Genomic DNA, 25,024 nt, shown 5'->3' with positions numbered 1-25,024 from the left:
ATGAGCGACAGGGTAGCTGGTCATATCTGAGAAAGGGGGAGAGTTGGATCGAGTGTCCAAACCAGGCCATGCTGACGTTGCTCTCAAGTCGAGTAATATGGCAATGTCCAAGTGCTTAATCTTGTATCTTTTCGTTGGCTTGTAACCAGTAACCATTTCCCAACCAAACGCCTTCTACAACTTCCTCGAGGGTAGTTACCCTCGCACATCCTGCATGCCCAACGGGAAGCGTCCTCCGAATCAACCCCAAGGCCGCCCATAAAGTCATATATTGTACAACACATAGCCTCCGTGGCCAGACACCGCTTAAGCAGCTGCTTTGGCCACCTTCTCCTTCTGGGCGGCATCGCCAGCCGCATTGGCTGCAGCTCCCTCAGCGGCCTTTGCCTCTTGCCCGGCCGGCTTTCCTCCTTCCTTGACCGCCTTCTCCTCTCCCTTGACCGCCTTGACCTCTTCATTGGCCGCCTTTGGTATGCTCGCGTCCTTCGCAGAGTCGGCAGAATCACCCTGGCCCTTGTGAGGTTTGGCCAAACCGTCTCGGCTGGGAGCGTTGGCTGGTTCCTTGATGGGCTTCTGCTGCGCCACCAGATCCTGCATCTCTTGCTTATCTTTCTCCCACTCATTCCGAGTGTCACTGTACTCCTCCTTGATCTTTTGTTGGTTCTTCTTCTTCTCTTCTTCCTCCTTTTCACGAGCAAGTCGCTCTCGCTCCATTTCCTGCAGCAAGCGTTAGATCGAGAGGGCCCAGTAGGTGTAAGAAAGAAGGGAAAACAGACCTCCATATGGCGAATATCATCCACACTAGGCTCATACAAATGCCAGATAGTGTAGTGTGGCAGGCCTACAACAGAGTACTTCATTCTCTTGGACATCTAGCCAGTCTCGTCAGTATCTCGGAAACTGTGAATTGGGACGAGCGAATTACTCACCTTGCCAAATCCTTCTGTCTCAGCATGTTTCTCGAAGCTGAAAGCCGGGAAATGGACACCAGATCGGAAAACCTTGGCCTTTGCCAAGATACTGACTCCTCCAACACCATCGATCTCCATTTCCATGTCTGGGTCGCCGAAAGGATCGCGGAGATACGCCAAGTGAGGTCTCCATGTAGCATACTCGGCGTAACCTTCGACGATAACAGCATCCTCATCAAGTGTATCGGCGAGCGCCAAGGCCGTCTCAGACTCCTGCCAAGAGTTCAGATCATAGGGCTGCTCTCCACCAAGCCAGTCGGGCAACGGCCGCCAAACGTCTGGAATGGGTTAGTGTCGCGAAACTTTGCGCAAAGCCATGGTGATTATTGACTTACTGGGAACAATGACATCCTTGTTATGGCGCATGAGATCCTCAAGAATCGTAAAGGGGGCAGTTTCCACATCGACGTCACGCCAGTAAACCCAGGAGTGATATGGTCGCAGCGCGGCGCTGAGCAGCCAATTGCGAGCCTGTGCCATCAGCTTTCTTCGACTGGCCTGCGCAGCGAAACCGTGACGACTCTCGACATCCTGGTTGACCTTCTGACCAAAATCCTTCTCAATGATAGATATCTCGCCATAAGGTTGCTTCGGGTCCTCGTCGGCCTGGATCGCCTCAAGGTTTTCTGACAATACCTCGAGCGTTCGGTCTTTGGAGTCGGAGACGAGGAAAGCAAGGTCGATTAAGTGATGAGGATAGGTGAAATTGCGAAGATGGGAAAAGAACATGGTAAGATGAGGTTCGGCATCTCGGAGCGGCACACACAGAAGAATGCGCTCCTCACGTTCCCATCCACGGGCGGTGCCCTGGACTGTGGTCAAGTCGTAGTATCGAACTGTCTCAAGCTCAGGAGTGCCGCTCGTCGAGAGAAGGCCGAAGGAAACGAGGGAGGCGACAGAGCTGGACGGCCATAGCCACAGGCTGAAGACGAACAGAATAAGACCGACGACGGCGAGGCGAACAAGAAGCTTCTTGCGACGGCGTTGAGCGGGTGTCAATGTTCGTGGTTGGAACCTGGTGAGCATCCAACTGTCAGCAATAGACTCCCAGTATTATGCGCATGCGACGCCCCAGAGACGTAGCTTGCAGCTTGCATGAGCCGAGGGGAGGGGCACCTACTTGTGTGGAGAGATGTCAAAAGTGTTGCCGCGTGGGTAGCCGTTGGAATAGGCGGCGGCGTTGTGCCGGGGCATCATCTTGGAGTTGGCCGTTGGCAAGGCATAGGAGGGCATTGAACGACCTTTGCGCGGAGACGCTGGGCGTCGCGTCCCTAGATCGCACTCGAATTCGAACGCAAGATTGTCGTGCGCTGGCAAAAGACCGGCGGAGCGAGAGGATGGTTGATGGAAAGCCCAGAAAAGTGGTTGATGTTAGGAGGGCGACGCAGGGGATGCGATGCCCAAGGGACTACCAAGCACAGCGGGTGGTTCTCAACGGCGCACGGTGGGCTCTCGTATTCCTGATCTCCTTGTAGCCTCGAAATCGCCTTCGACTGTATTCGATCGCGTTGCGTTGTCGTAGTCTTCGTCGAACGAGTGTCGTTGCGCAAGGGCAATGTGGCTACAAAGCCGACCGTTTCTCTTGGGGAATGGGATACGAAGTGCTGCGTGCCAGGGCGAGTCGGCCGCTGAAATGCATGTGTTCTGGTCCCTTTAGTCGAGGGAAGGGGTCGTGGGGCAGTTTCTGATTGGATCCCTCGACATCAGCTTATCCGAGACTAGGCCCTGACAAGAACACCTGTACGCTCCACCCTGGGCGAAGTGTGTCCCAAGATGATACTTGGCGGTGCGTGAGATGGTTCAATTCGGAGAGGTGAGTGGAAGAGTGTACCTTAAGTAAATCAAGAAAGTGTCTTGCTCTTCAACTACATGCGCATGATGACTTCAGGAGAAGACGGCCACTTGCAGGGGTGCTCTAAGCTCAAGACAGTGGAGGATTATATCTAGGCTTTACACGGCAATCTCCTTTATACGCGCTGTACAGGGATGCTAAGATGGCACTTCTACCCAACCGACGTCACAAACGGCCAGGTCATCATTGATTGGGATGGGGACTCCTCGGGGCCTGGAGAAATGTACTCCGAGATGTGAGGTGAGATCGCGATCTCTGGGCCATCAGGTTGCATATGGACTGCTGTCTGTTCACACAAGATCATATCAAAGTGGACGGAATCAAGGACTGAAAATAGGACAAGAGGCCCATGAATTGTATTTTTCATCATCTACCTAAGGCTAGAACAGAATACCACTGCTTACCTGTGGGTGTCTACGTCAAGCGGCTCGGACTGGCGTTAAGTTTCTCTGAATCTTTTTGCATTCGTTAGCGAATGTCAAATGTTAATGGAAAAAGCAGAGAACACATCTGTAACTAAGGAAGAGTGTGATAATTCAGACAAGCCAGTTTACTCAGTCATCTCAGCCGGCCCTGACTACTAACAACCCAGAACGAGCCACCAGCACCCCGGACACTGGAGTCGGCATGACACCCAAGAGAAACTCCACAACCGGTCATCAGCCCTCCGAGAAGGACCTATGGTGCGGGAGGGCGACTTGGCCAAGATGAAGTCGTTGAATGGATAGAACTTGTGTCATCATGAAACACAATCCCCTTTACACCTCAAGTTCACGCGATAGACTTACTGAGCAGATTGGCAATTGAGGCGCGTCGGGACTGTTCGGGGACTCAGGCGTTCCTAGCACTTGTGTGAGGTTAGCTTAAAGCTACAGAGGCAAAATGAAACAAAGGGTGGAAGAAAAGTCAAGTATCAGAGATCTTGGTTTGGTAATTTAGGAGTCATCACAGCGCTTCAGAAGCAGAACTGAATGAAAGGTTTCTCATCATCGACTGGGGGCAGGTGGGGGCTGAAAGCAAAATAAATAAAAATAAAAATAAAAATTGTACGAACCTTGCAGGCAGTCGAGTCCAGTCGACTTTGTGTGGCAGAGTATAGCAAGTTTGCCTAACGCTTTTCAAACCAGTCAGTACAAAGTTGACCAAATGGCAGTTTGATGAGAGAAGTAGGCAATGTCGTAGTGGTCAGATGGTAGTGCATGTTGTTCAGACGCTCAGGTGTCGCGGGAACAGTGGTGTGAAAGATCATCATTTGGGCGCAAGGAAAACGCATGAAAGCGCGACGTACCTTTCGCGATTGGCAACAAAAGAGAGCCTGAGTAGAATCCAAATCAGCACCGTGACATATTTCAGCAGGTCGTCAGAATTTTGATCGATCTTGCTCGTCAGCAGTGTGCGTTGGAGAGTAGACAGGCTCTCGAATGTGATGAAGAGAAAGAAGAAGAGCAAGCTTGAATGGTGGTCGGCGAGAAAATTTGAAGGCTTCAGAGATGGGTCCTCGGATGACTAATCTACGCGATAGTGTTATCCACTTCGCTTTATTGCATAAAGAGCCTCACTTGAGAGCGACCCAAAATCCATGCTCGCATCGATGAAAGCTGCGAAGGTCAAAATTGATTCATTAGAAAATGGCTGACCGACGACGCATCAACGGTCCTGGAGGTGTCACGATACCTCCGGTATATGAGGCAGATGAATCTTCCGTCACGAGTCGGACACGACCTCCGAATGGTGTTCGGTCGCAATGTGAGTGCCCGCAGGCCTCATAACTTTTACTGCTGCAGGGGACTAACATCCGAATCAGACTTGAGGACTGGGGTAACTGCTTCAGCATCTGGGTCAGCATACTTGGAGATCGAGTCTCAAGATGCATCTGGTAGCAAAGGCATGAAGCTCACATGTACGGTTCATGGGCCCAGATCTCTACCACGATCAGCTCCCTTCTCTCCTCACATGGTTCTGTCCACTCACGTCAAATATGCCCCCTTCGCCACACGCCAAAGGAGGGGATATCTGCGCGATGCCAGTGAGCGCGATCTGAGCTCTCATCTCGAGGCAGCCCTCCGCGGAGCCCTCATTGCGGACCGATGGCCCAAGAGCGGAGTGGACGTCATCGTCACCATCATCGAAGGAGACCAGGCCCGACAATTGGCCGTCGAGCAAGGAAGCGAGGAGTGGGATATGATGAACGTACTGAGTGGATGCATCACAGTCGCGGCGGCAGCTCTCGCTGATGCCGGTATCGACTGTGTTGATACAGTTTCGGGAGGAGTTGCAGCGCTGGTACCCGGCCAAGACGACAAAGAGCCTCTTCTGGTGCTGGACCCGGTCCCATCAGAGCACAAGGAGATTCTAGCGGCCTGTTGCGTTGCATACCTTCCCTCGCGGGACGAGATCACAAACCTATGGCTGAAGGGCAGCCTCCCATCATCCGACGCCAACCTCCATCGGGATCTTGTCGCACGCGCGGTGCATGCAAGCAAGGCGGCCAACGAAGCAGTGGCAGCATCTCTCTGTGAATCTGTACTTGCGGGTTGACAGATGAATTCTTTTCGTGTGGCAGGTTTGGAAAACCTGTGAATCCCTCATCGGCGTCAGCGAAGTGCCGCCGCCGAACGAACAAAGGTTCAGCTTCGTTTCACCACTTGGACAACACGAAGAGATCAGGCGGGTGCATCACCAAGTTGTCGCGATGCGTCGTTCCATGCGGAGAGATAAATCAGCTTTCTACGGCTGATATCCTGCTGGGCTCCTTCAGGAACTGGAACACTAAACGGACCAATTTCTCCGATTCAACATGACCAGTTCTACAGTTGTGCACAACAAATCAAGAAGCCGGAAGCAACAGTACTTATCTAGGCATAGAAATAAGAGGGGAATCACAGCCAGTAACCACTGGAAATGAATTTTACTCAAAATCACTCCATTTAACCAATCTGATCTCCAGCTGGTGGCTCATCGTGAGGAGTGCTTGGGTGTCAACCAGGTGCTGGGAAGGCATTGTGTAAGTACCACTTGCGCCAGCTCTGTTTCCATGCACTGTGCACTGTGTGCTGGATTGAAATTCGTTCTCACGCTTGGCTCGAGTCCACCGGGCGCTAACTCTAAGAGGCTAAGAGACTCATCAGCAAATACACCAAGCCTTTCCACTTCTGGCCTAGCAACAGTCGCGCTACCTGGCAGGTACACCCGCGAGAGTCCCTGGTTGCCAGCGAACCTCCGCTTCGAATGTCAACATTGAGGTACCTAGCCTCATCATTACCCCAGACCAAAGCAGTCAAAGCCGCCGAAGCACGCTTTACTTCGACCATCCAGAGACCTCGAGTGGGCACCTTGGCGACAGGACGCTTCACAATGTCTTGGACGGGACCCATCAATCCGCTCTTGTAAAAAACACCGAACTCGACCGTCCACCATTTGAACCCGTCCCTCCCGCTATCTCGATATCGCCGACCTCGCCCCCAATTACCTCGCTACAGGCCATGGCCGCAGAGCTCGTGCCATCCACGCCATCACCCCTCACGAGCTTCTCGAGTGCCGGCACAGGCACAAATATCAGCAGCATTCCCAGTTCATGGTATAATCCTGCAGCCTGGACTGTCAACGTAACCCGATATGCGCCCATCCTCGAGGATCTGGTCTGGGCCGGTCCCCGAATCGTGAAGAAGCTTGGGACATATATCTCTATCCCCGATACCCTCCAAACCGTCCCGGACGCTCCACGATACGTGCCAGCGGCTGCCGATGCGAGCGCCATTCTGGCCGACGCCGATTCGACTATTCAAGACATAATGGAACCTCTCGTGGAACCCCTCGTAGCTGCTGCGGGAGCATCAGAAGCCCTCGGGGCGGAGGCGGAGGCTGTCGCTCCCACCGCGCGTCTATCAGTTGATGGCGCTCGTGGCCTGGGCAGCGTCTTTGGCTACGCTACGAGCAAATGGGCCCTTTGCTGCATCGCCATGGCCGTCATACTAAACCGAACACATATCTTTGCTGCTACTCGAAGACGTTTACGGCTCCGATGGCCGACGAGGCTCCTACTACGATTTCTACCAGTCGTCTTACTCGTTTATCAGGCTCGCCAATTACTCCAGTCCATCCAGTGCCAGACATCCTCCAACTTCTCCGAGTTACGTTGGGGAAATGCAAGCAAGAGCTCCGACCTCATGTTCTCACATGCCAACTCGTTTCTCAATTCTCTGAGCTCCACTCTGTTATTCTCAACTTCTGACGAAGAAGCATGTGTCGCCGTACGGATGATACCATCGGACGAATCTGGCTCTGCCCGCGACCTCGCTGGATCTTTGTCGTTACTCTGGCCCCTCTTTGGGACATTCTGTCTGAGCCAATTCCTCGAGACTGTCTCATGTGCCGTACAAGGTCGCCCAGTTGCTCCCGAGACTGGCATGACACTCTTTGAACAGTCTCTTGCTTTCGCCGAAGCCGACGCTGCTATTAGCAATCAGCTTGGCTGGGGATTGTTTGCCAAAGCTCGCCCCGTTGATGCTCCTTCCTCTACTCTCGGAAGTGCCATAGCTTTGAGCCGATCGATGATTATGAAGCGCGTCAATACCCCCCCAGAGGTACTCCTAGTTGCCTTCTTGTCATCCATGACTCACATCACGAGCCATGTGCTGGGCATCTTCAACTTGCAAGCGAGATACCGCCTTGTTAGCACGGGGTTTTGGGGCCTATGTTTCATGGGAAGCATTGTATGGAGTGCCATATCCTTTGACCTTGATGACCCATCCTCCCAGGGCCTGCTCAGATTCCCGACAGTCTGCATCGTTGGCTTCGTTCCGCATGTTCTTGTCCTCATAGGCATCGTCATGTGCGTGTTCATCTATTCGTTGGCCCTGCTGCTATCAGCATTGTCTCCCCCGTCAAGCCCTGATATGGCTTCCATGACATTTCGCCAGCGCCTCAGCCATGCCCACGGCAACATGCAAGCCAACGTTTCCCTATCAGAAATTCGCATCACTCGAGAAATGGACTTTTACACGGCGCTTCTTCGCACTGGCTTCGGAGCTATCACCATGGCTAGTGAAGCTGTCTACCTCAACGAGGATCGAGGGGTTAATCTCAAGCGACACACTTGGCTGGAAGAGGAGCGCTTCAAGGAGGCAGAAGAGTTGCAGAGAAAGCTCATCGCCAGCGGCCTGCCAGATTCTCGATACGACCAAATTGGTGCCATCGGCTTGATCCCAGTGAAAGCAGGACCAGTGATTGCGTCAAATGGGTATGCCAGAGAACGAGCCGCACAGAAGGTACCGAAGAGCCGGGGTGAACGAAGTCTCCGAGTCGGCATTGGAGCAGCTGAAAGAAGTTCCCGTTGGCTTATGGCTCTGGAGTTTCTACTCAGCATCAACAAGCTCATCGCAAGGATAGGAGCAAAGTCTGTCCTGTGGTGTCTTGCAACCCTCCGCATCCGGTACCAGCCTGGCTGGCTTCTTCGGCTTGCTCGCCATCCCAAAAGCATTAAGAGTCAGACGAAAAGCTCTCACCGCAGCCAAGCACGAAACAAGGGAGCATCGGCCTATAACGACGGTCGCATCCCTAGAAACGAGGCGACAGATGTGGAAGCCGAGTTCAGGCGTACGAGTCCCCAAGACGAGGAAAGCCTGGACACAGATTTGTACAAATACTGGCTCAAGGGTGGTTGGTGGGGGTCGACTGACACAAGCGGTGATTTCGAACCACGTTCGGATGACGATGATTTCGACACTACGAGTGTTATCTCATTATCGACTACGGGCGAGGGAGTCGATGATTATCAGCAATGGGAGTCGGATGATGATGATGGCCAGAGAACACCTACCCAGCGGTCACCTCGGTTTACTCGAGAAAGCACCCCTTTTGTCGACAGTCCTATGCAGATTTCTGATCTTGCGCGCCTGCTTCATCCGACAAACGCAGAAGAGCGAGAGGAAGCAAGGACGCTCTCAGCCCATCTTCAGACTGACGGCATCATGACACGATCCAAGTATCGCCGAATGGAGCAGCTGCAGCGAACGCGTATCCTCACGGCGCCCGGGGCCAGCTTGCTGCACCCTGGAGCTGCTGCCGTGCCATCAGGTCGCCACACCAAGCTCAGTCCTGACGAAGAAGAAAGGCTGCTTGAGCAGCTCTTGCTCTCACGGCGACAACCCGGCTCTGCCGAGCCATTTGCATCGACATCGTGGGAAGAAGGTGGTTCTGGCTTTGGGAGCGACGGACCTCAGTGTGTTGTGTGCCAGAGCTCACCACGAACAATCATCGTCTGGCCCTGCCGATGCCTGAGCCTCTGCGACGACTGCCGTGTCTCCCTAGCTATGAACAATTTTGACAAGTGTGTCTGTTGTCGTCGGGAGGTGATCAGTTTCAGCCGGATATTTGTTCCTTGAGCTTGGTTGGTCACCATTGCGCTCCATCATGGCAGGATTGATATGGAGTGGTTGACTTTGAGTAGTGTGCATTATACTATAGGAAGGGAACAATTACCAGGAGTTTTTTTTACAACTCGATTCGTTTACATGTTCAGCGGAGTTGGTGGCATAGTCCCACGAGAATTAGGGAAAGATCATGTTTGTTTCGCGGTCACTTCTCTTGACGCATTATTGATAGCATTTAAATTAACGAGGTTTACATCGCTGCCCATTCAATACTAAAGGTTCGCATCTTGCCGTCTGGCAGCTCTTCATCCCCTGGTTGCTTGCTTCCTACCAGAAAAGCCTTCTTGACTGCCGTGGCAAGGCGACCTCCTGCTACGATATCCAGGACAGGGATCTCTTCTTCCCATCCATACTGGTTCGCCATGAAGTGTGCATGGAATCTCAGAGGGTCACCAGGGTAGACACTGTACTTGGCACCGAACCGTAGACCAGGGGTCATGTAGTAACCAGAGGTCAAGAGGAAGCCACACAGTGGGCCTGTAGTCGGCTTCTCGGCAAGGTATGTCCTTTCTGCTTCAGGGGAGATCAACGGCCCACTGGATGTCGGCGTGACACCAAGGGACTTGATTGCAGCATCCGTTTGACGCTGGTTGGGTTCAGGCTGGTCACTTGAGAAGAGAGCATCGTCATCTGCATTGCTAGGGGTGGTTCGAGAGGCGGTCGGGCGCGGCCTTCCATGCTTTTCTGCCACTTCGATGGCTCTCTTGGCATTCTTCTCTGCAAAAACCTGCTGGGCAGTTTGCTTCCTTGTCTTGAGCGAGTCGAGGTATAGCCTCTTCGTCTCAGGGTTGGGGCTGCGCAGCGCAGCCTGATGGGCAGCTACGTCATCTACGAGAAAAGCCACCTTCTTCTGCACCAGCGACTCGGCCTCCTCTGGCCGGAGCTCGACAGGAAGACCGAGAAAGATGTTCTGCGTCGGCTGCTGAGGCGCCGTCCCGGCCAGCGTCCCGTTGACGTTCTCGTTGCGACGGAGAAGGGCAGCAGCGTCCGAGTCGAAGATGAGGTAGCGCCCTGCGATCTTGGAGATCCGGACGGGAGCTGGGTCTGAGGGCATAGCCATGGTACCTATGAGGCATCGCGGGTTAGCGAACGCTCTGATTGCGGTGGTAGAAAAGCGCAAGAATGTGAAAAGGACAACATCATAAGTCGTCTTCGTAATTTTATAGTGTGTCGTCACAGAAAATCAGGGGATTGACAGATATAAGTGTATAATCATTGTGTCCATGGTTTCGCGTGCAGCAAAGAAAATTGTTTGTACATACCTGTTGAAGTAGAGATGTTGATCAGGAGAAAGAAGAAGGAAGCAGAGTTGCAGCTCGGAGCTCTTTTGAAGGGGAAGAATTTTTTAGGCTGTGGAGCTGGGGGGGCATTTGCGATAAGATAAGGCGGCAAGCTCCAGCCTCCTCCTAAGGGAGCTCCACGTTTAGCGAGATGCCGGCCAAGAGTTGCTTCAACAAAGACGATGCTTTGAGCTCAAAAGTCGAGACTCTCCTTCTTCGGTTCGTTTTGTTTGGAAGGCTTGGGGGTCTGTTCCTCGTCTCCGATCGGGGGAAGACTGAAAGGCGTAATGACCAGCCCGCTGGAGCCGCTGAGTTTGAACGAGAGGTTCTCCCGGTTCCACGTGCCCTCCAAGCCGCCGCCCTTCTCGTGGAACACAGGGAGACTGTGGGCGCGCAAGAGGCCTTGGCCTTTATCCTCGCTTCCTGGCTCCCGGGTAATTGGGGCTTGGTGCTGCAGAGGAATGAGTTCGAGGACTCCGTCAGACAACAGTTCCATCCACCGCGTAAGTCCAGTTGACCGCGGAAAGAGTGTGACAGGAATGGTCACGATCGCCGTGACCTGGGTTGTAAACTGTCGGAGAAGAGCTCGCAGCGCGTGCAGGAATTTGAGAATCTCACGAGGCTGGCTGGCAGCGGAGTTGTAGAGCGTGGGTGAGAGCAAGCTGGGAACCACAATCCTGTGGATGGTCGAAGGAGGTGAGTTCTTGATTTTGGAGGTTACGTCCGCAATGAACTTGTGGAATGGAGTTTGTGTTGGTGAAGCCAGGGGGCCATCGACTGGTGTCGCGAAAAGTTGGCCTTTGATGGCGCTGCTCTCAAGCCGCTTGGTCAGGTTGAATCCATGGCAGAAGACACTCGCAGTCTGACCGGGCCCTTGGGTCACTTGAGGATCTGAGTCAACCCGTTAGAGGAATGTCGAAAAGAAAAGAGTAACAAGACTAAGGAGAACATGCCTCTGGCCGGCACGTTGCGCTGCCCAAGTGTCTCATAACGCCAGGCGATCTTCATCTTGTCATCCGAGGACGACGTAGATTTCCCACTGCTCTTGGAGCCATCCAGACTTCCGAGTCCTGGAAGTTCCCTGCGCCAGGCGTCACCAAAGCCCAGCAGGTGGACGTGATGCCCCTGTACAAGTCCTTCTGCGGCGTAGTATCGCAACAGCACGCCCCCGAAATCGGTGGTCCCGGTCTCTTCGATGAGCAGAGATGTTCCCATTGGCATTCCAGCATGGCCAGCCAGGAGTTGGTCCAGAGACTGTGTGCCGGTCGACGTTGTGAGGCGTCCATCTAGCGGAGATGGTCTTGTTCCCGGTGCAAGAGACTTCTCTTGTCGGGCAGCAGGTGATGCTGGTCCTGAAGACCCTATCACGACGTTTCGCTTTCGAAAGGACATGGCTTTTTTTGCTTGGTCAGTCTCTTTATAGCCACAGAATATTGGTTTCGGTAGGAAAAGAGAAACGATAAGGCATATATGGAACTGTGAGCTTTCAACAGCCTCTTTGTGTGCGCGCCCCGCTTGGTAGGTATCCGATCCGACGTCAGTTCTCGATTTTATGCGCCTAACCCCACCAGCTTTTTTGGGTCACTCCAAACCTTTTCACTTCCCTGCGCCGACGACGACGACAAAGCCAACCTCTCCGATTACACTCTTGACTCTCGGGCTAAGCTCTCGTTGTTCCCTTCAGTCTCGAGATCTATCCCCGACCTGCCCACAATGGCCAGCGGCGACGCCACCCTCTTTGAGGAATCCTTCACGGTGACCGACTATGACCAGTCCAAGTACGATCGCGTCGCTCGCATCTCGTGCACTTCGAGCGACTCGCAGACGGTCATGACGCTCGACATCAACATTGAGCTCTTCCCTTGCGCCGTTTCGGATACTCTACACGTGGTTCTGTCGACGACGCTGTCCCTGGACGGAAGCAAGGAGGAAGAGAAGGGCTGGAGGGATGTGGGCAAGAATGGCGATGCGCCGGCGACGATTGCGGATCTCTACGACTACGTTTGCCACGGCAAGATCTACAAGTTTGAGGAGACATATGACGGAAACACCATGTGAGTTGATCTCAAACACAGGCATGCCTTTGAACTGTTGAGGACCAGTTGCGCTAACCGCAGTTCCCGGTACACAGCAATGCCTATGTCTCTTTCGGCGGCCTTCTCATGTCACTTCAGGGTCCCGTCAAGAAGCTGACGCCCCTTCGCGTCGACAACGTGTATCTGCTTGTCAAGAAATAGTCTGGCCGAATACTTTTGTCCGTCCATCTACCTAGGCTTTAGCTCTACACCGCCGCCCGAAGGCATCTGCATTCCAGTAGCTCTAGATCATGTTGTAATGATACCCAAAACGAACCGACGTCTCGGACCCCCAACAAGCCTTTCAAAGATGGTGCCCCTGCGCCTCTGCGGTCCCGTTGCGCAGCCGCCAGGACTCACGCGGGACGCCAGTTGCTCTGGTGTGGACCTGGGAAAGGAATGTCACGGCGCACCCTCCGTTTGATCTGTTCAATCTCGGGCTCATTTTCCTCGGTGAGGATGCCGTGTCGGATGAAAAAGTCGAGCGTGACGAGCGCGCAGTTTGGCTTGAAGCGCCCCTTGGCGAGGTCCGCCTTGACCTGGTCGACGTCGCACAGGTCGAACCTCTCGGCCTCGCCGTCCTTGGGCTGGGGCACCACGTCGCTGGGGAGCTCGAGGTGATAGACCCATTGGCACTCGGGATAAATAAAGCCGCCCTCGCCGACCTGTCCTGCGTCCGTGATGTAGATGTATGTGACGTTGCCGACAAACTTGGCGCCCTTGCGGACAGTCTCGTCGGGAAGGCTGGCCTCCTCATCGGCTTCTCGAATGACACACTCAAAGGGATCCTCGCCTGTCATGAGGCCGCCAGCTACCGTGTTGTCGAGCATGCTAGGAAACGTTGACTTGTTCCGGGCACGTGTAGGCACCCAGAGCCGAAGGCCATGCGGTGCAGTCTCATCCCGAACGTAGGCAATCATGTGGACGCCATATCGCATAGTGCCGATCAAACCCATCGCCGCACGCTCCATGCTAAACAGGAGCTCGCCAGTGCGGCCGTAGACAGGCCAGAGCTCGTTGCGCCAGCCACGGAGTAAGGGGAATGTCTTGTTCTGGCGCCAGTAGTCCCCTAGAGCCGCAACACGGCGAGTGCGCTCCTGCTCTGTGGGCTCCTTGAAGAGCGCAACGGTCCGCTTCTCTGTGTCATACTCCATCTTGCCCCGGACGTCCTCGGGCACCTTGAGGAGCTCTTGAAAGACACGGTCGAGGATGTAGCCGATGGGATAAGTGCCCTGAGCATCTTCCCATATGAGAGTGTAGAGACCAGCGTTCATCTTGGTGAACGCATCAGGGTCTGTATCGGCATACGGGAACCTGACAATGTGAGTTACCTTCCTGGGCCAAAGTTGAATGACTTACATGTCGACATCGTCGATCAAGTCGATGCTAGTTTTAGCCATTTTGATGCAAGGTCCCAATAGCTCGAGATGACCAGTTAATGGGTTATAAACTGAATGGTGTAGTTCTAGTAGAGGATTTTTCTCTTTCAAGTGAGACCGTGAGTGGCTTCGGTGTGCTTGCAGTGGTTGATATGCAGAGAAGAGTTGATGAAGTGATGAAAAGGTGAGGATCCTGCGGCCTTTTTGTGATGCTCTCTTATAGATAAAGCCCGGTAAGGTGACGGTTGCTCTCATGGAACGGATCTCCAATGAGATCAGAAATATTGACGACAATTTCGACTTATGTCGCCCAGTTCATATGCCAGCGAGTTGTCTTACTCGGTGAGGCTGAATCAGGAAGTCGACGAGCACTCAGTGTGTCTATCAGCGGGCACTCGTGACCCTGACCAAGACCCACGTCTTCGGTGAATCTCAATTTAGCAAGGTGAATACCAACGACGCTGCAGGCAGAAGATAGACAGGTAACATCTTCACTTATTGAATCTATAAGCGACAGTGAATACGGATGAATTACTACCCTGTCGGTTGTTGCACACCTCCAAAGCCCAAGTTGTCCGAGACAATCCCCTCGGACATGCCTACCCTAGACCGTCGCGGGCACAATCCGGTATGAGGTCACCAAACAGTTCCACTTCCTTCTGGAGAGCCCTGGAAGACGCGCACCAATCGTCTCACACCACCCAGCCATAGAAGGACAAAGAAACTTACAAACTCAACACCATACATAGCCCCCCCAAGATAACAAGACGACACCACCCCACGCGCACCTGGACCGTCAAAACGCGCTCAATTGAACGCGCCTCATTCTCAATTCACCTAATCTCACAATGTCGGGCCCTCTCTTCGGCATCGTCCCCGCGGGACAGCCCTTGATCACCGAACCAGCCTCAGCCCCCTCACCCGCCTCATTCCTCTACTCCCTCCCCACCTCAAAGTCCTTCTCACACATTGTCGTCTTTATGCTCCCCGGCATCTCCCTCCCGCCCAACACCGCCGCCGCCATCTACCTCGCCACCGCCCAGGACGTTGCCGCCGCCGCCCAGTCCGGCGGGACCCCCAACTTCCGCTTCCTCGGCGGCATTGGTCCGGGCAAGGAGAGCGCCATGTTCAAGGTTAGCGGAGGTGGTGACGCGAGCGGCCTTATGGTCGGGGTGTCTGTTGAGCCTGAGGAGTCGGTTGGCCAGCGGCTACAGGAGCTCGCCGCCAACAAGGCCAGCAGCAACTCATCAGGGGGTCAGCCCAGCACCACTGTACTGGCGCAACGCATTATCCAGAACGCCTTCAACTTCCTATCGAGCTTCAGCGGGACAGCAGGCCCTGGCGGCGTCGAGGTTGTGCCGCTGAAAGCGTTTGAGGACTGGTGGCGCAAATTTGAGTCAAGAGTTCGCGCAGATCCTAGTTTCCTCGAGAAGCAATCGAATTGATCTGTGGAACGCCTTTGAATTTTGCATGCTGGGCCATGCTTGGTGAGACCTGGGTATTTTATATTGGCGTTGACGAAAGAGTTGGATGTTGGGTTGGGCATGGATATCCTCAGAGATGCAGGCAACGGGAACCTATTGTAACGATAAGGCGCCATGCTTTAAGCGATGTTTGTTCTTAATCAATATGTATTTGCACTTGACTGAATAATTGTCGGTAATCATGTACTGAAAGTGCTGCCCATGCCTACTGCAAGCCCCTGACAAGATGTCTCTGAAAAGCAGACTGCCCAATATCCAAACGAGGTCCATCTCTTTGCCACTCGTCTCGAGACCAAGGATTGACAGATTCCGCAACGCCCTCGAGACGAGTTTTAGAATGCGAGTTCCCTCAAACGCCAGATCCGTGCCTGTACCAGCAGTTTTCCCTAACGCCGTAAAGTTCATCTCAAAGTCCAACCAACAGGATGCAGTTTTGCCCAACGCTCAACCCGGCCATTTTTTGATGCGAAGCCATTCAGTCCTCTTGTAACGGAGTCATGAATGGGCTCTTGGTCCGTGTTGGGCTACCATTCCGACTCTTTCGCCCAGCGCTCAACAAGGATGGCGATAGCCTTTCCCGGCTCTCAGTTCGTATCACAAGTCCAGCACGGTCCATTGCCAAGGGAGGTCGCAGGAGATCCCCCGGTTGTCCTAGGCCGATGCTGGGGGTTGCCAGACCGGACGCCCGTCCTTTCCGGGACCCGTTGCTGCTGCTATCGGAGTGGTCGTTTTCGTCCGAGTCGACATCGCCAAGCTCGAAGTCGGAAAGGTCACCCTCCTCCATGACCCTCTCATATGATCCCAGCGAATTCCTTCCGAAAAGCTTGCTGGCCAGAGAGCGACCAGGCCTTCCAGAACGCCGGCGACGGTGCACCATACTGAAGATCTTTCTTCTCCGTTCAGGCTTGCGGAGGAGATAAGCCACCAAAAGAAGAACAAACACGAATGCAATAATCCCGGTGGTGGAGGATCCTGGCTTCTTCAAAATGTCGTCCAGATCGTCATCGTCGTCGTCGCCAGCATGAGAGCCAATCGGAACAGAACCAGCGTGCTCAAAATCATCAGGCGTTCCCTTTTCCACATTGGTACCGAAGCCAACAGGCAACGCTGTGCCTTGAGGAGGGACTTGGCCGGCAGCGTACAGGACCATCTTTCCCAGTGTCCAGCTCAGTTCGATGCCATCGATCTTGTCCACCGGCTTGAAGGGGTCCTCCATCTTGTCGGTCTCCTTGGCAGTGCTGTTTCCGTGTCCACCCTCCAAACCAACTCGAGGAATACCAATGCCGTCGTACAGCATGTTGATGAGCCAGGACGCCTTGAAGCATGCGGCGCGAGCCTCCTCGGCCTTCTTCTCCGGTGACTTCTTGCGCTTTTCCAGCTCGCTCTCGATATCCGACCAATCACTGGTGCAAAAGTCGTGGACAATAGACTGGTACGAGGCAAGATCATAGGCCGTATGCTTTCCACCAAAAACGCCATGTGTCGTGTGCCAGTACTCGGAAACTCCAACAAAATGGTTGATATCGAAATCAATGCCCGGAACGTGTTGTCCGTTAACCAAGCAGGGCTGATCCGGGCATGGCTTGTCCTTGCCGAGGAGAGGGTATGTGACACTCAGGCATTCGTCGAATTTTCCTGTGCCGACTAGTACTGGCTCGTCGACCTTACCCTCGACGTAATCGCCTCTCAAGGTAGTCGTTAGACCAACAGGCATACACGGATCAGGAACTTCCTGGATCGTCTTTCCTCCGTACTGATTCCACAAGCTTTCGACATAACGGTTACGAGCCTCGTTGGCTCCAAAGCCGAGCCAAGTCGCAGTAAAGACCTTGTACTCGGCAGGAGAGCCATCGAGTGTCCGCATGCGTACAAGCTTCAAGTCGTTCGAGTGCTTTTCGGATTCGGTCGCGTTCGGCGCAAAGGCAATCTGGGCGGACGCGCCACCCATGTCGAGGAAGCCATAGGTATGGTGATTCTTGCCATGGTCGTGCTCTTCAGGATGATCGAAGCCGCCAAGAAGGTAGTTGGCAGCGATCCAGCCGTATAGACCCTCGGTTTCGCCGGAGATAACCTGAATATGGGCATTGCAGTCGGGGAGGATGAACTTGGTGCTCGCTTGCAAGTATGTGCACATGGACTGGAGAAGGGCAGTTTGCTTCGGCTTCGGTAGCAGACGCATGCCAGCTGTGGCCATGAGGTAGATGGGCGTCTCGGAGACCTTATCGGCGGGAACTTCGGCGAGGGCAATCTTGATCAGTTCGGCGAGATGGTTGACACCAATTTCGGAGGGCTTGTCGGCAAAGGTCGAGACGCCGGGGTGGATCTTCTTGCTCTCCTTGAGCTTGATCTTGGGGAGGGTCTTGAGCTTGGTGACGGAGGCGTCCTTCACGGCGGCGGCGTGGTTCTTCCACTTGTAGATATACACACGGGTTCCCGAGGAACCAGCGTCGAGGACGACGCCATATTGCGCTGCGCGACACAATGTCGTCAGTTAGAAGCCAGGAGCAAAGGTCGAAATACCAACATGATTTACCCATGAGGGTCAACGCTGGGGTAGCTTAGAGCGATTGCGACAGTGATAAGGTGTCTCAAGGTTTGATTAGGGGGCGCTTCTAACGCGAAAGCGGATGAAGGTCGACTCGAGGTTCGCAAAGGGACGTTGGACGGGCCCGTTTCGATCTTTTGGGCGAACGCTTCGCGGTGTTACGACGACGGGTGGATCCAAGGAGTTCGAGTCGACGAGGCCGAAACTGGGGATCGATACCTTTGAGGTTTGAGGTTTGGAGCGAGCGGGAGTCCCACAAGGGGGAGGAGACAATGATTAATTAGGTGCTGGTCAAAAGAGAGACCAGATATTATTAGGTGTTAGTAGTTGAAGCGAGTGTAGAGCATCATGCGAGATGCGCGAGCGGGTTTGAAAAGCGAGAGGAAGGGGAGGAGTTCGAGTCCGAAGCTGAAAACGAGAGGAAGAAAGCAAACAGGACTTCCCGTTCCAAGAAACGGGGAGAGGGAAGAGAGGGGCCTGTGGTCTCAGTCACAGGCCAGAACAGGATTAGCCAGGATGATGAGGTGACAGGGATTGAGCAAGGACACGAGATGGGGGTGGGCAATTGGTGTCGAATAGATTGTCGCACGCGGAAAGGAAATGGGGACAAGGCCTCTGTTGTCACGATAAGACGATAGATAAGCCAGATTGTCTGTTGTCCAGGGGAAAAAAGCAGCAGATGAAAAAAAAAAACAATGATTTGTCCCCTTTCCCTTGACTTTAGCAACCCATTCCATTGAGAGTGGCGTCCAATAGTGCATACGCGGCCCCCCGGTCTTGGCTGACGATAAGCTCCAAGCTGCCAAAAATCGCGTCCATCAGTCACGTGGCTCACATGCATCTTGCAGCTCCCGTCTACGTCTATTCTTAGCAACCACACGACTTTCAAATACGAAGCCAGTCCGTGATCGATCGCAACGACTGATGGATGACTGATGCCCAACAACCACGTTGCCCGTGACAGCCTCATGCACCATGGAATCGTATATTGCATTTTATCGTAAACTATATCGGGTTTGTCATCCAACATGCCGTTGTTTGTCGTTACATCGTGACTTTTCGTTAAGCTCTAACTCTATCTAGGTCGCATACTACGTAGCTCCATATCTTCGTTATCATCCTTTCATCCAGTTGCCTTCCCGTCTGCAAGTACGCATTCATAAAGCAAGTACACACCAAAAGCAAACCCATCGTCTACCCAACTCCAAACGCCTCTTCATAAAAAAAAGCGCATAAAAAGCAAACGCGTCCCTTCCTTATCCCGTGATCTTGGTCTTTATTCCTCCTAGTCTCTGCTTCTAGCCATCAGGCTAAGCTGATGGTCATTCTGGAATTCGCCCAAGAAGAGAGGTTGTGCATCTCCGTGTAGTCCCTGCAGGATGGAATGAAACCTGCGGTACAGCCTGCTGCGGTGTCGCAACAGGGACCATAGTCCCTTCATCGAGGCTTTGGTCAATCTCCCGACGTTTCTGCAGGGGATATGCACATGGTCAAGGGTCCCATTCCTCTCTGCGAGTTCTCTTTCAGTGATTTTGTTTGCCTCTTGATGTTCTCTGAGTTTTTCGCAACCTTTGCATCCGATAGGGATGCGCGTCTCGGCTCGTTGAATCTCTTCGTCTTCCCCGAAAGAAGTCTGAGAATTCCACGTCATGGGGAGCATTACAAGAGGCGGTGGAAAGAGTGCCTCCCGTTGTGCCTTATTACATTCCGATTTACGATCGATTTGGTTCCCCAGTTCGGCGTGCTGTCGAATGCCGTGCTTGTTCCAGTGCAAGACTTCATCGTTTGGGGCGTTACAAGTTTGGACGAAAGGAGGCTGGGATCTTTTGCTGTGCCATTCATACAGGGCAGCTTCAACCCTCTGCCGAAAAGATGGTCCCTGGCTTGATGCCGGAGGACTGGCGTGCTGCATCCCTCGAGTGGCGCGCTGTGATGTCGAAGTTGGCGTTGGCAGCAAACCCCGTTCGCTGGGCTGATGAGCCCCCAGACTCTTAGGCTGTGGCTCTCCCATAGGTGTTGTGGACCGTCCTTGTTTGCTGGTTTGCTTTCTGGGTCCCGCAAACATGCTTGACTCGAGGAGTTGCTCGAGGGGTTCGTTGTTGGGTTGGTTGGCCATGAACGCCGCTCGTAGGTCGCTTCCTGCGACCTTTCGGTGGTGCTTGAGCTTGTGCGTAGATTTATGCTGCTCAGGTTCGATATCCCTAGAAGTCTTGCTAGGTACCATCATGCATCTGATTTCCCGGTGCAATCTAGGTTGGGCAAACGGTAGATGGGGTGGGAGTTCAGTCTCGGGTACGTGCCGGCTTTGTTGCCTTGAGCATTCAGTGTAGTTAGCATTCATGTTATGTGCTTGCAAAGAGGAGGCCATAGAATAAGCTTGAATTTATAAGTACAGAAAGAAAAGGCAAAGGGACTCGTGTGTGAGGATGGGGGCCTTTTAAAGACCTGGAGTTTCTTGCCGAATACCACAAAGGCCCAAAATCTCTGGGGCATCTATTATTGTCCTCGATCCTTGTGAATGTGGCCCTCGAACAACATTCCATCCCGGTAGGTAACAAAGCCTGATGATCGAAACTCACCATATATTCCATGACCATGTCAATGCTCTGCCTGGCAGCTCCTTTGTTCAGCCAGGTTCCCGGGGCGGGCCGCGACCCCTATTCGAGGAACAAGAGAGTGAATACATCAAAGAAATAATTGCTTCCATATGACCACCATCTTTTCTCCCCTGCAGAAATGTCTGCTTATAAATGCCTCCCGTGCATGTTCAGCCCTGGCATGTTGTCCGGTTGACTGACTCTAATACCAGAAGTTATACCAATTCCCGGGTAATGATTGCGAGGGGGCGCAAAATCAGTTGCCGTGGATGGTCTAATATTCCCAACGACAGGTACTGGCGTTGAAGTCCTTGCTGATACTCCTCCCATTCCTCGATGACGAAAGCCTCCAAGCGGTGTTGCTGTGGACTCAGCTTCACTGTGTTAGTATAAGTTAAGTGCTCATAGCCCGATAGCACTTACAGCGAGATGCGCCCCCCACTCGCGGCCAAAGAGTGCTCTCCCTCGTGACGGCTGGGTAGCTTCGAGGCATGCCTGTGTTCATACCCGAGCCGTTGGCTCGGCGCTGGCTGAACGCAGGAGTATTGTCGCTTTCGGGCACTCCGTTATTTCCTGCAATGCCTTGGTTAAGCTGAGATGTTGTCTCGAGGGTCAAGTCAACAGCATCTGAGGCAGCCTTCTGGATTTGACCGAGTTCAGCCCTGCTCTTGACTTTGTCATAGAGCTCTTGTAACTGAAGGACCTTGCGAGCTTTTTCTTTGTATGCTTGGCCGATCTCTTCGTTCTTGCGTCGCAAGGCGTTCTGCTCCGCCGTCATGCCTATTCTTTGTTAGTTATTGTTGGCGCTTGGAGCATCTACCATGGGGGCTAACCCGTCAACCTGTGCTGGAGCCCGTCAATTTCCGTGTTTGCATCGCTCACAGTCTTCTCGAGTCGAATGTTGAGGGCAGAGTACTTTTCTGCAAGTGTCTTGTAGAGGTACTGTTGGTAGTACATATCTTGGGTAATTTGGTAGGCCCAGAAGCTGAGGGCTCGACTGGTACACTCCATGACGATGTTGGGACTCAGGCCGCTCAGGATGGTCGTCTTGTATTCTTCGCCCGGGCTGAGGTTCGTAATGACGGCATCATCGGGGTTGTTGAAGTGTGAGTGACAGGCAGGGCATGTGTTGCGGCGTTCCGTTTCTTGTCCGGTGATCCCCAGCCGCTCAGCGCACTCCAAGCAGAAAATGTGACTGTTAGCGGTGTTAGTAAGGCATTGGGCAGACCGTGGACTCCGAAAGCGAACCTGCATGTTGTTACGAGAGCGCGCTCTCCGAGCTCCTGCCGGCACTGGAGGTTATTGCAGATGAGCGTATGTTCCATGTCGTCCGAGCCGACAAGGGGGCAGTGGGTTCTTGTTCCGTGAGTGGTGGCAAAAGATGGTGGAAATGCTGGAACAACGAGGATGGTCTATCAAGGTGATGATCACTCATTCTCTGATGGAAACCTGCAGTCGGTGGATGAGTAATGCTGCTGGTTTGTTGGGAGGAAGGCGCACGTAGAGGAGGAAGGAGCGAACCTTCGGAACACTCCTCCATCAGTGACAATGATGAACAGAATCAAGGCTCATGATGGGGAAAGCGTGCGAGCTACCTATCGAGAAAGGAAATCGCAATTGAATGATATTACTCGTTCAAATCTAGTAAGTTGAACCTGTCGAACTGAGGGGTATGGCCTGCATCCCAGGGGTCATCGTAACTCAAGCTCAATCAGAACGTATGGCGAAGATGGATCTGGCATCTTCCAGAATGCAGCTACCTCAAGCCAAGTGAGCTGTAGATGCTGTGCTCGTCCTTGAATACCGAGTTCTGAGTTGGGATTGAGGGTCCAGCAACCCCAGCACCGTATACCTGACCTTCGCCGAAGGATGGTGCTTGCACCGAGTCCCATTGCTTCGCATTGAAATCCCACCATGATTGTTGGGCTAGGAGGCTGGCCATCCCTTCTCCCTCGAATTGCTCGGATGGTATCTCAAACTCGAGCTCTCCAATCAGTGTGTCAAGATCGGCCTCTAGAGACGATGGTAGCGGTAGGATTGGTTCAGACTGCGTTGGCGATGTCTCTTGCTTCAGAAAGGCGGTTTCGAGGGGCGGTGACGGTAGAGCAGCATCACTTCTGCTTTGTGGTTGGGCCAAGAGCTCGATAAGCTCCTGCGTGGTCAATGGCAGGAGAGTAGACACCTCGTGATTTGGATAGAGGCGTCGAAGGACTGAGCGGCACTCCTCCAGGGACTGAGACAAGGTGTCGAGGGCTCTGAGAACAGGTCAGAAAGAGGTCCTGCAAGTGACTGATAAGGGTCAACTCACTTCCTGGACGGAATCAGTCGCTGTCGGTGCTTGTCGTATGAGCAACTCTTGGGAGCTCGGCTGGTGATGCATTGACCACATGGCAGCTTGCCATCGCAGCGTATTTTGCGTCTCTTGCACTCGGTGCAGGCATGGGGAGTCGTTATTCGTCTGGCACCGGCAACCCTGGGCCTTGTGCTACTCGAAGGAGCGGGCTGCTTCTTGGGGATGACCCCTTGGACTTTTTGCGAGTTCTGTTAGACGGTATGGCCTGAGAGGGTACCGAGGCTATGGTTCTGGAGGACCCGTCGACTTACATGTGTGAAACGCACCGCCAGCGGCGAGTTTGGGATTCGAGGGCGACATTGTTGCAGCAAAGACGCAATGCTAAGTTTATGAAAAGCTTAAAAGGATTTTCATTCATTCAAGCATAAAAAAGATGTCTTGCATGAGCTCACGAGGGTGAGAAAAGGGCCCCCAACGGCGACGTAAGGCTGGCGATCCGAGTTAAGTAGTGCCGATAGTTGAGGCAGGGCATCCGGAGCAGCAACCGCCATGTTACTTTGAGAGTGGGCGGCCATGAACGGTCACAAATGCGGAGAGAGCTGCGGAGAAACGGGAAGTCATCGTGGGGCAAATGAAAGGGTTTCATCATTCGTGGGATCATGCGAGGAGTCTAATGACCGCATGAGAAAGAGGACGATCCGGAAGAACATGGGGTCGGGTTGTGCTCGTTGACTGATGACCCGTTCGCCGAGGGATGGGCAAAGGGCGGCAATCGACCGAGATGGAGGGCTGTGAGATGAGGTTGGCCGACATTAGGGCCTCGAGGCTAGGCGTAGAGGATGCACACGGCTCGTACGGACTTGTCTAGTTGCTTGCTTGATCTGCCAGGAACCGAATACGGAACTCTGTCACTTTGGACTTCCCCTCCTCGAGGCTCGTGAAGTCGATACGTTCGGACGAATGACTATCCGTTCATGCCTCGGGTTCGGCAAACACCCCCTCAGGAAATTGGGATGGAAGAGGCGGTATGGAGGCGAGGCAAGGGAGAAACGTGGCAAAAGTACAGACATACACACATGCAACATGCATGCAGAGAGACCTGAAAGGCGGCCATCTCTCCATCCAATATCCACCCCAGTTAATGTCGAGCATGATGGACTTGACGGCCCGAACAAGACGGCAGGGCAGCAGGCGGCTGGGCGGTTCCACGAGACCGAGATCTTGACCTCTTGCCTAGGGCGGCTGGTCCCTAAATCCCGAGAGGGACAAAGTCGTACGGTCATTTGTCTTGTTGAGGGAATACTTGCTAAAAGCTAAAATGACTGGAGCGGCTTTCGGGCCACGAGATGAAGGGGAGAAGGTTGCAATAAACTGTGATGGCCTGCCCTATCACATCCCGCCAGCCTCGGCACCCCTGTCCTGCACGCAATTATCCAGGAACCGTCACTCGAACTGCCTATTTCGCCGTGGGCTGTTCAAGACGGGAAGGATCGATTGCTCTGCGGGTACCTGGGCGAGAACCAACATGCCTACTGTAGGATCGAGGCGTCGTGCGGGTTTGTAGGCGTTGGTCGTATAAAGGAGAGCTTCGTCCAACTCTCAGAAACATCTCTTCCTTTTCGTCCGATCAGCGTACCAAGATCCATTAACGCCTCCAACCAAGACCAAGGCCAGGAGGTCCAGGCGAGCCCTGTCCTACCTTATTGTGCGGAAGCTATACCGATCCAGACGACCATCCGATACTACCGTCGGCTCGCCCTTTGTCACCCAAACCACCACCATTCCCTTGTTCCCAAGGTCACAAACCACATGGACGCATCTCACTTACATGAAACGCCCTGCCAACCGATCCCGGACTTGACTTGTTTGTCCCTCGCTCTTCGCCGGTAACTGAGCTCCGAGGGGGGAGCAGCACCCGCATGTCATGATTGATCGGCTCATCGGGGAATTGTGCAGACTTGTCCCTCTCGTCAATGCCCTCACAAGACCGTCCGGCAGTCAAGGGTCTGGGATGCTCGGGCCGTACCATGACCCCCTGGATCTGCACCCCAGCTTTTCTCCTCCAATCACTTGACCAGCTCCCCGGCTGCCCGCTCGGGAAGGTGATCTGCCCTCAG

At 53.6% G+C, this 25,024-nt stretch overlaps 9 protein-coding genes across 9 annotated transcripts; 3 read left to right on the top strand and 6 right to left on the bottom strand.

Annotated features, from left to right (window-relative positions):
- Nucleotides 1-306: 306 nt before the first annotated feature.
- Nucleotides 307-2,168, bottom strand: MRS44_009245 (uncharacterized protein; the record flags this gene model as incomplete). Its single annotated transcript, XM_065621217.1, has 5 exons — nucleotides 307-717; nucleotides 777-872; nucleotides 930-1,249; nucleotides 1,307-2,001; nucleotides 2,092-2,168. The coding sequence occupies 5 exons, from the start codon at nucleotides 2,166-2,168 to the stop codon at nucleotides 307-309; spliced, it is 1,599 nt and encodes a 532-aa protein (XP_065477289.1).
- A 2,283-nt stretch (nucleotides 2,169-4,451) lies between these two features.
- On the top strand, nucleotides 4,452-9,206 carry MRS44_009244 (uncharacterized protein; the record flags this gene model as incomplete). The annotated part of the gene is made up of 3 exons (XM_046279515.2): nucleotides 4,452-4,569; nucleotides 4,628-5,346; nucleotides 5,991-9,206. The coding sequence occupies 3 exons, from the start codon at nucleotides 4,452-4,454 to the stop codon at nucleotides 9,204-9,206; spliced, it is 4,053 nt and encodes a 1,350-aa protein (XP_046132715.2).
- A 238-nt stretch (nucleotides 9,207-9,444) lies between these two features.
- Nucleotides 9,445-10,314, bottom strand: MRS44_009243 (uncharacterized protein; the record flags this gene model as incomplete). Its single annotated transcript, XM_046276445.2, has 1 exon — nucleotides 9,445-10,314. One exon carries the CDS (start codon nucleotides 10,312-10,314, stop codon nucleotides 9,445-9,447), a length of 870 nt encoding a protein of 289 aa, XP_046132713.1.
- A 413-nt stretch (nucleotides 10,315-10,727) lies between these two features.
- Nucleotides 10,728-11,926, bottom strand: MRS44_009242 (uncharacterized protein; the record flags this gene model as incomplete). Its single annotated transcript, XM_065621216.1, has 2 exons — nucleotides 10,728-11,425; nucleotides 11,527-11,926. The coding sequence occupies 2 exons, from the start codon at nucleotides 11,924-11,926 to the stop codon at nucleotides 10,728-10,730; spliced, it is 1,098 nt and encodes a 365-aa protein (XP_065477288.1).
- A 321-nt stretch (nucleotides 11,927-12,247) lies between these two features.
- On the top strand, nucleotides 12,248-12,771 carry MRS44_009241 (uncharacterized protein; the record flags this gene model as incomplete). Its single annotated transcript, XM_046269833.2, has 2 exons — nucleotides 12,248-12,588; nucleotides 12,666-12,771. 2 exons carry the CDS (start codon nucleotides 12,248-12,250, stop codon nucleotides 12,769-12,771), a joined length of 447 nt encoding a protein of 148 aa, XP_046132711.1.
- A 194-nt stretch (nucleotides 12,772-12,965) lies between these two features.
- Nucleotides 12,966-14,009, bottom strand: MRS44_009240 (uncharacterized protein; the record flags this gene model as incomplete). Its single annotated transcript, XM_046281250.2, has 2 exons — nucleotides 12,966-13,923; nucleotides 13,969-14,009. The coding sequence occupies 2 exons, from the start codon at nucleotides 14,007-14,009 to the stop codon at nucleotides 12,966-12,968; spliced, it is 999 nt and encodes a 332-aa protein (XP_046132710.2).
- Nucleotides 14,010-14,836: 827 nt separating this feature from the next.
- MRS44_009239 (uncharacterized protein) lies at nucleotides 14,837-15,433 on the top strand (the record flags this gene model as incomplete). The annotated part of the gene is made up of 1 exon (XM_046276444.2): nucleotides 14,837-15,433. One exon carries the CDS (start codon nucleotides 14,837-14,839, stop codon nucleotides 15,431-15,433), a length of 597 nt encoding a protein of 198 aa, XP_046132709.1.
- Nucleotides 15,434-15,947: 514 nt separating this feature from the next.
- Nucleotides 15,948-18,009, bottom strand: MRS44_009238 (uncharacterized protein; the record flags this gene model as incomplete). The annotated part of the gene is made up of 2 exons (XM_065621215.1): nucleotides 15,948-17,941; nucleotides 17,997-18,009. The coding sequence occupies 2 exons, from the start codon at nucleotides 18,007-18,009 to the stop codon at nucleotides 15,948-15,950; spliced, it is 2,007 nt and encodes a 668-aa protein (XP_065477287.1).
- A 1,293-nt stretch (nucleotides 18,010-19,302) lies between these two features.
- On the bottom strand, nucleotides 19,303-23,267 carry MRS44_009237 (uncharacterized protein; the record flags this gene model as incomplete). The annotated part of the gene is made up of 8 exons (XM_046269831.2): nucleotides 19,303-20,329; nucleotides 20,912-20,993; nucleotides 21,038-21,394; nucleotides 21,448-21,809; nucleotides 21,863-21,970; nucleotides 22,375-22,869; nucleotides 22,923-23,142; nucleotides 23,219-23,267. The coding sequence occupies 8 exons, from the start codon at nucleotides 23,265-23,267 to the stop codon at nucleotides 19,303-19,305; spliced, it is 2,700 nt and encodes an 899-aa protein (XP_046132706.2).
- Nucleotides 23,268-25,024: the final 1,757 nt, after the last annotated feature.

This window comes from Fusarium solani, assembly GCF_023522795.1.
Source record: "Fusarium solani strain SB1 chromosome Unknown bctg00000005, whole genome shotgun sequence".
Taxonomy (NCBI): domain Eukaryota; kingdom Fungi; phylum Ascomycota; class Sordariomycetes; order Hypocreales; family Nectriaceae; genus Fusarium; species Fusarium solani.
The sequence above is the reverse complement of the archived record's forward strand: the minus strand, read 5'-3'. Positions and strand labels throughout refer to the sequence as shown.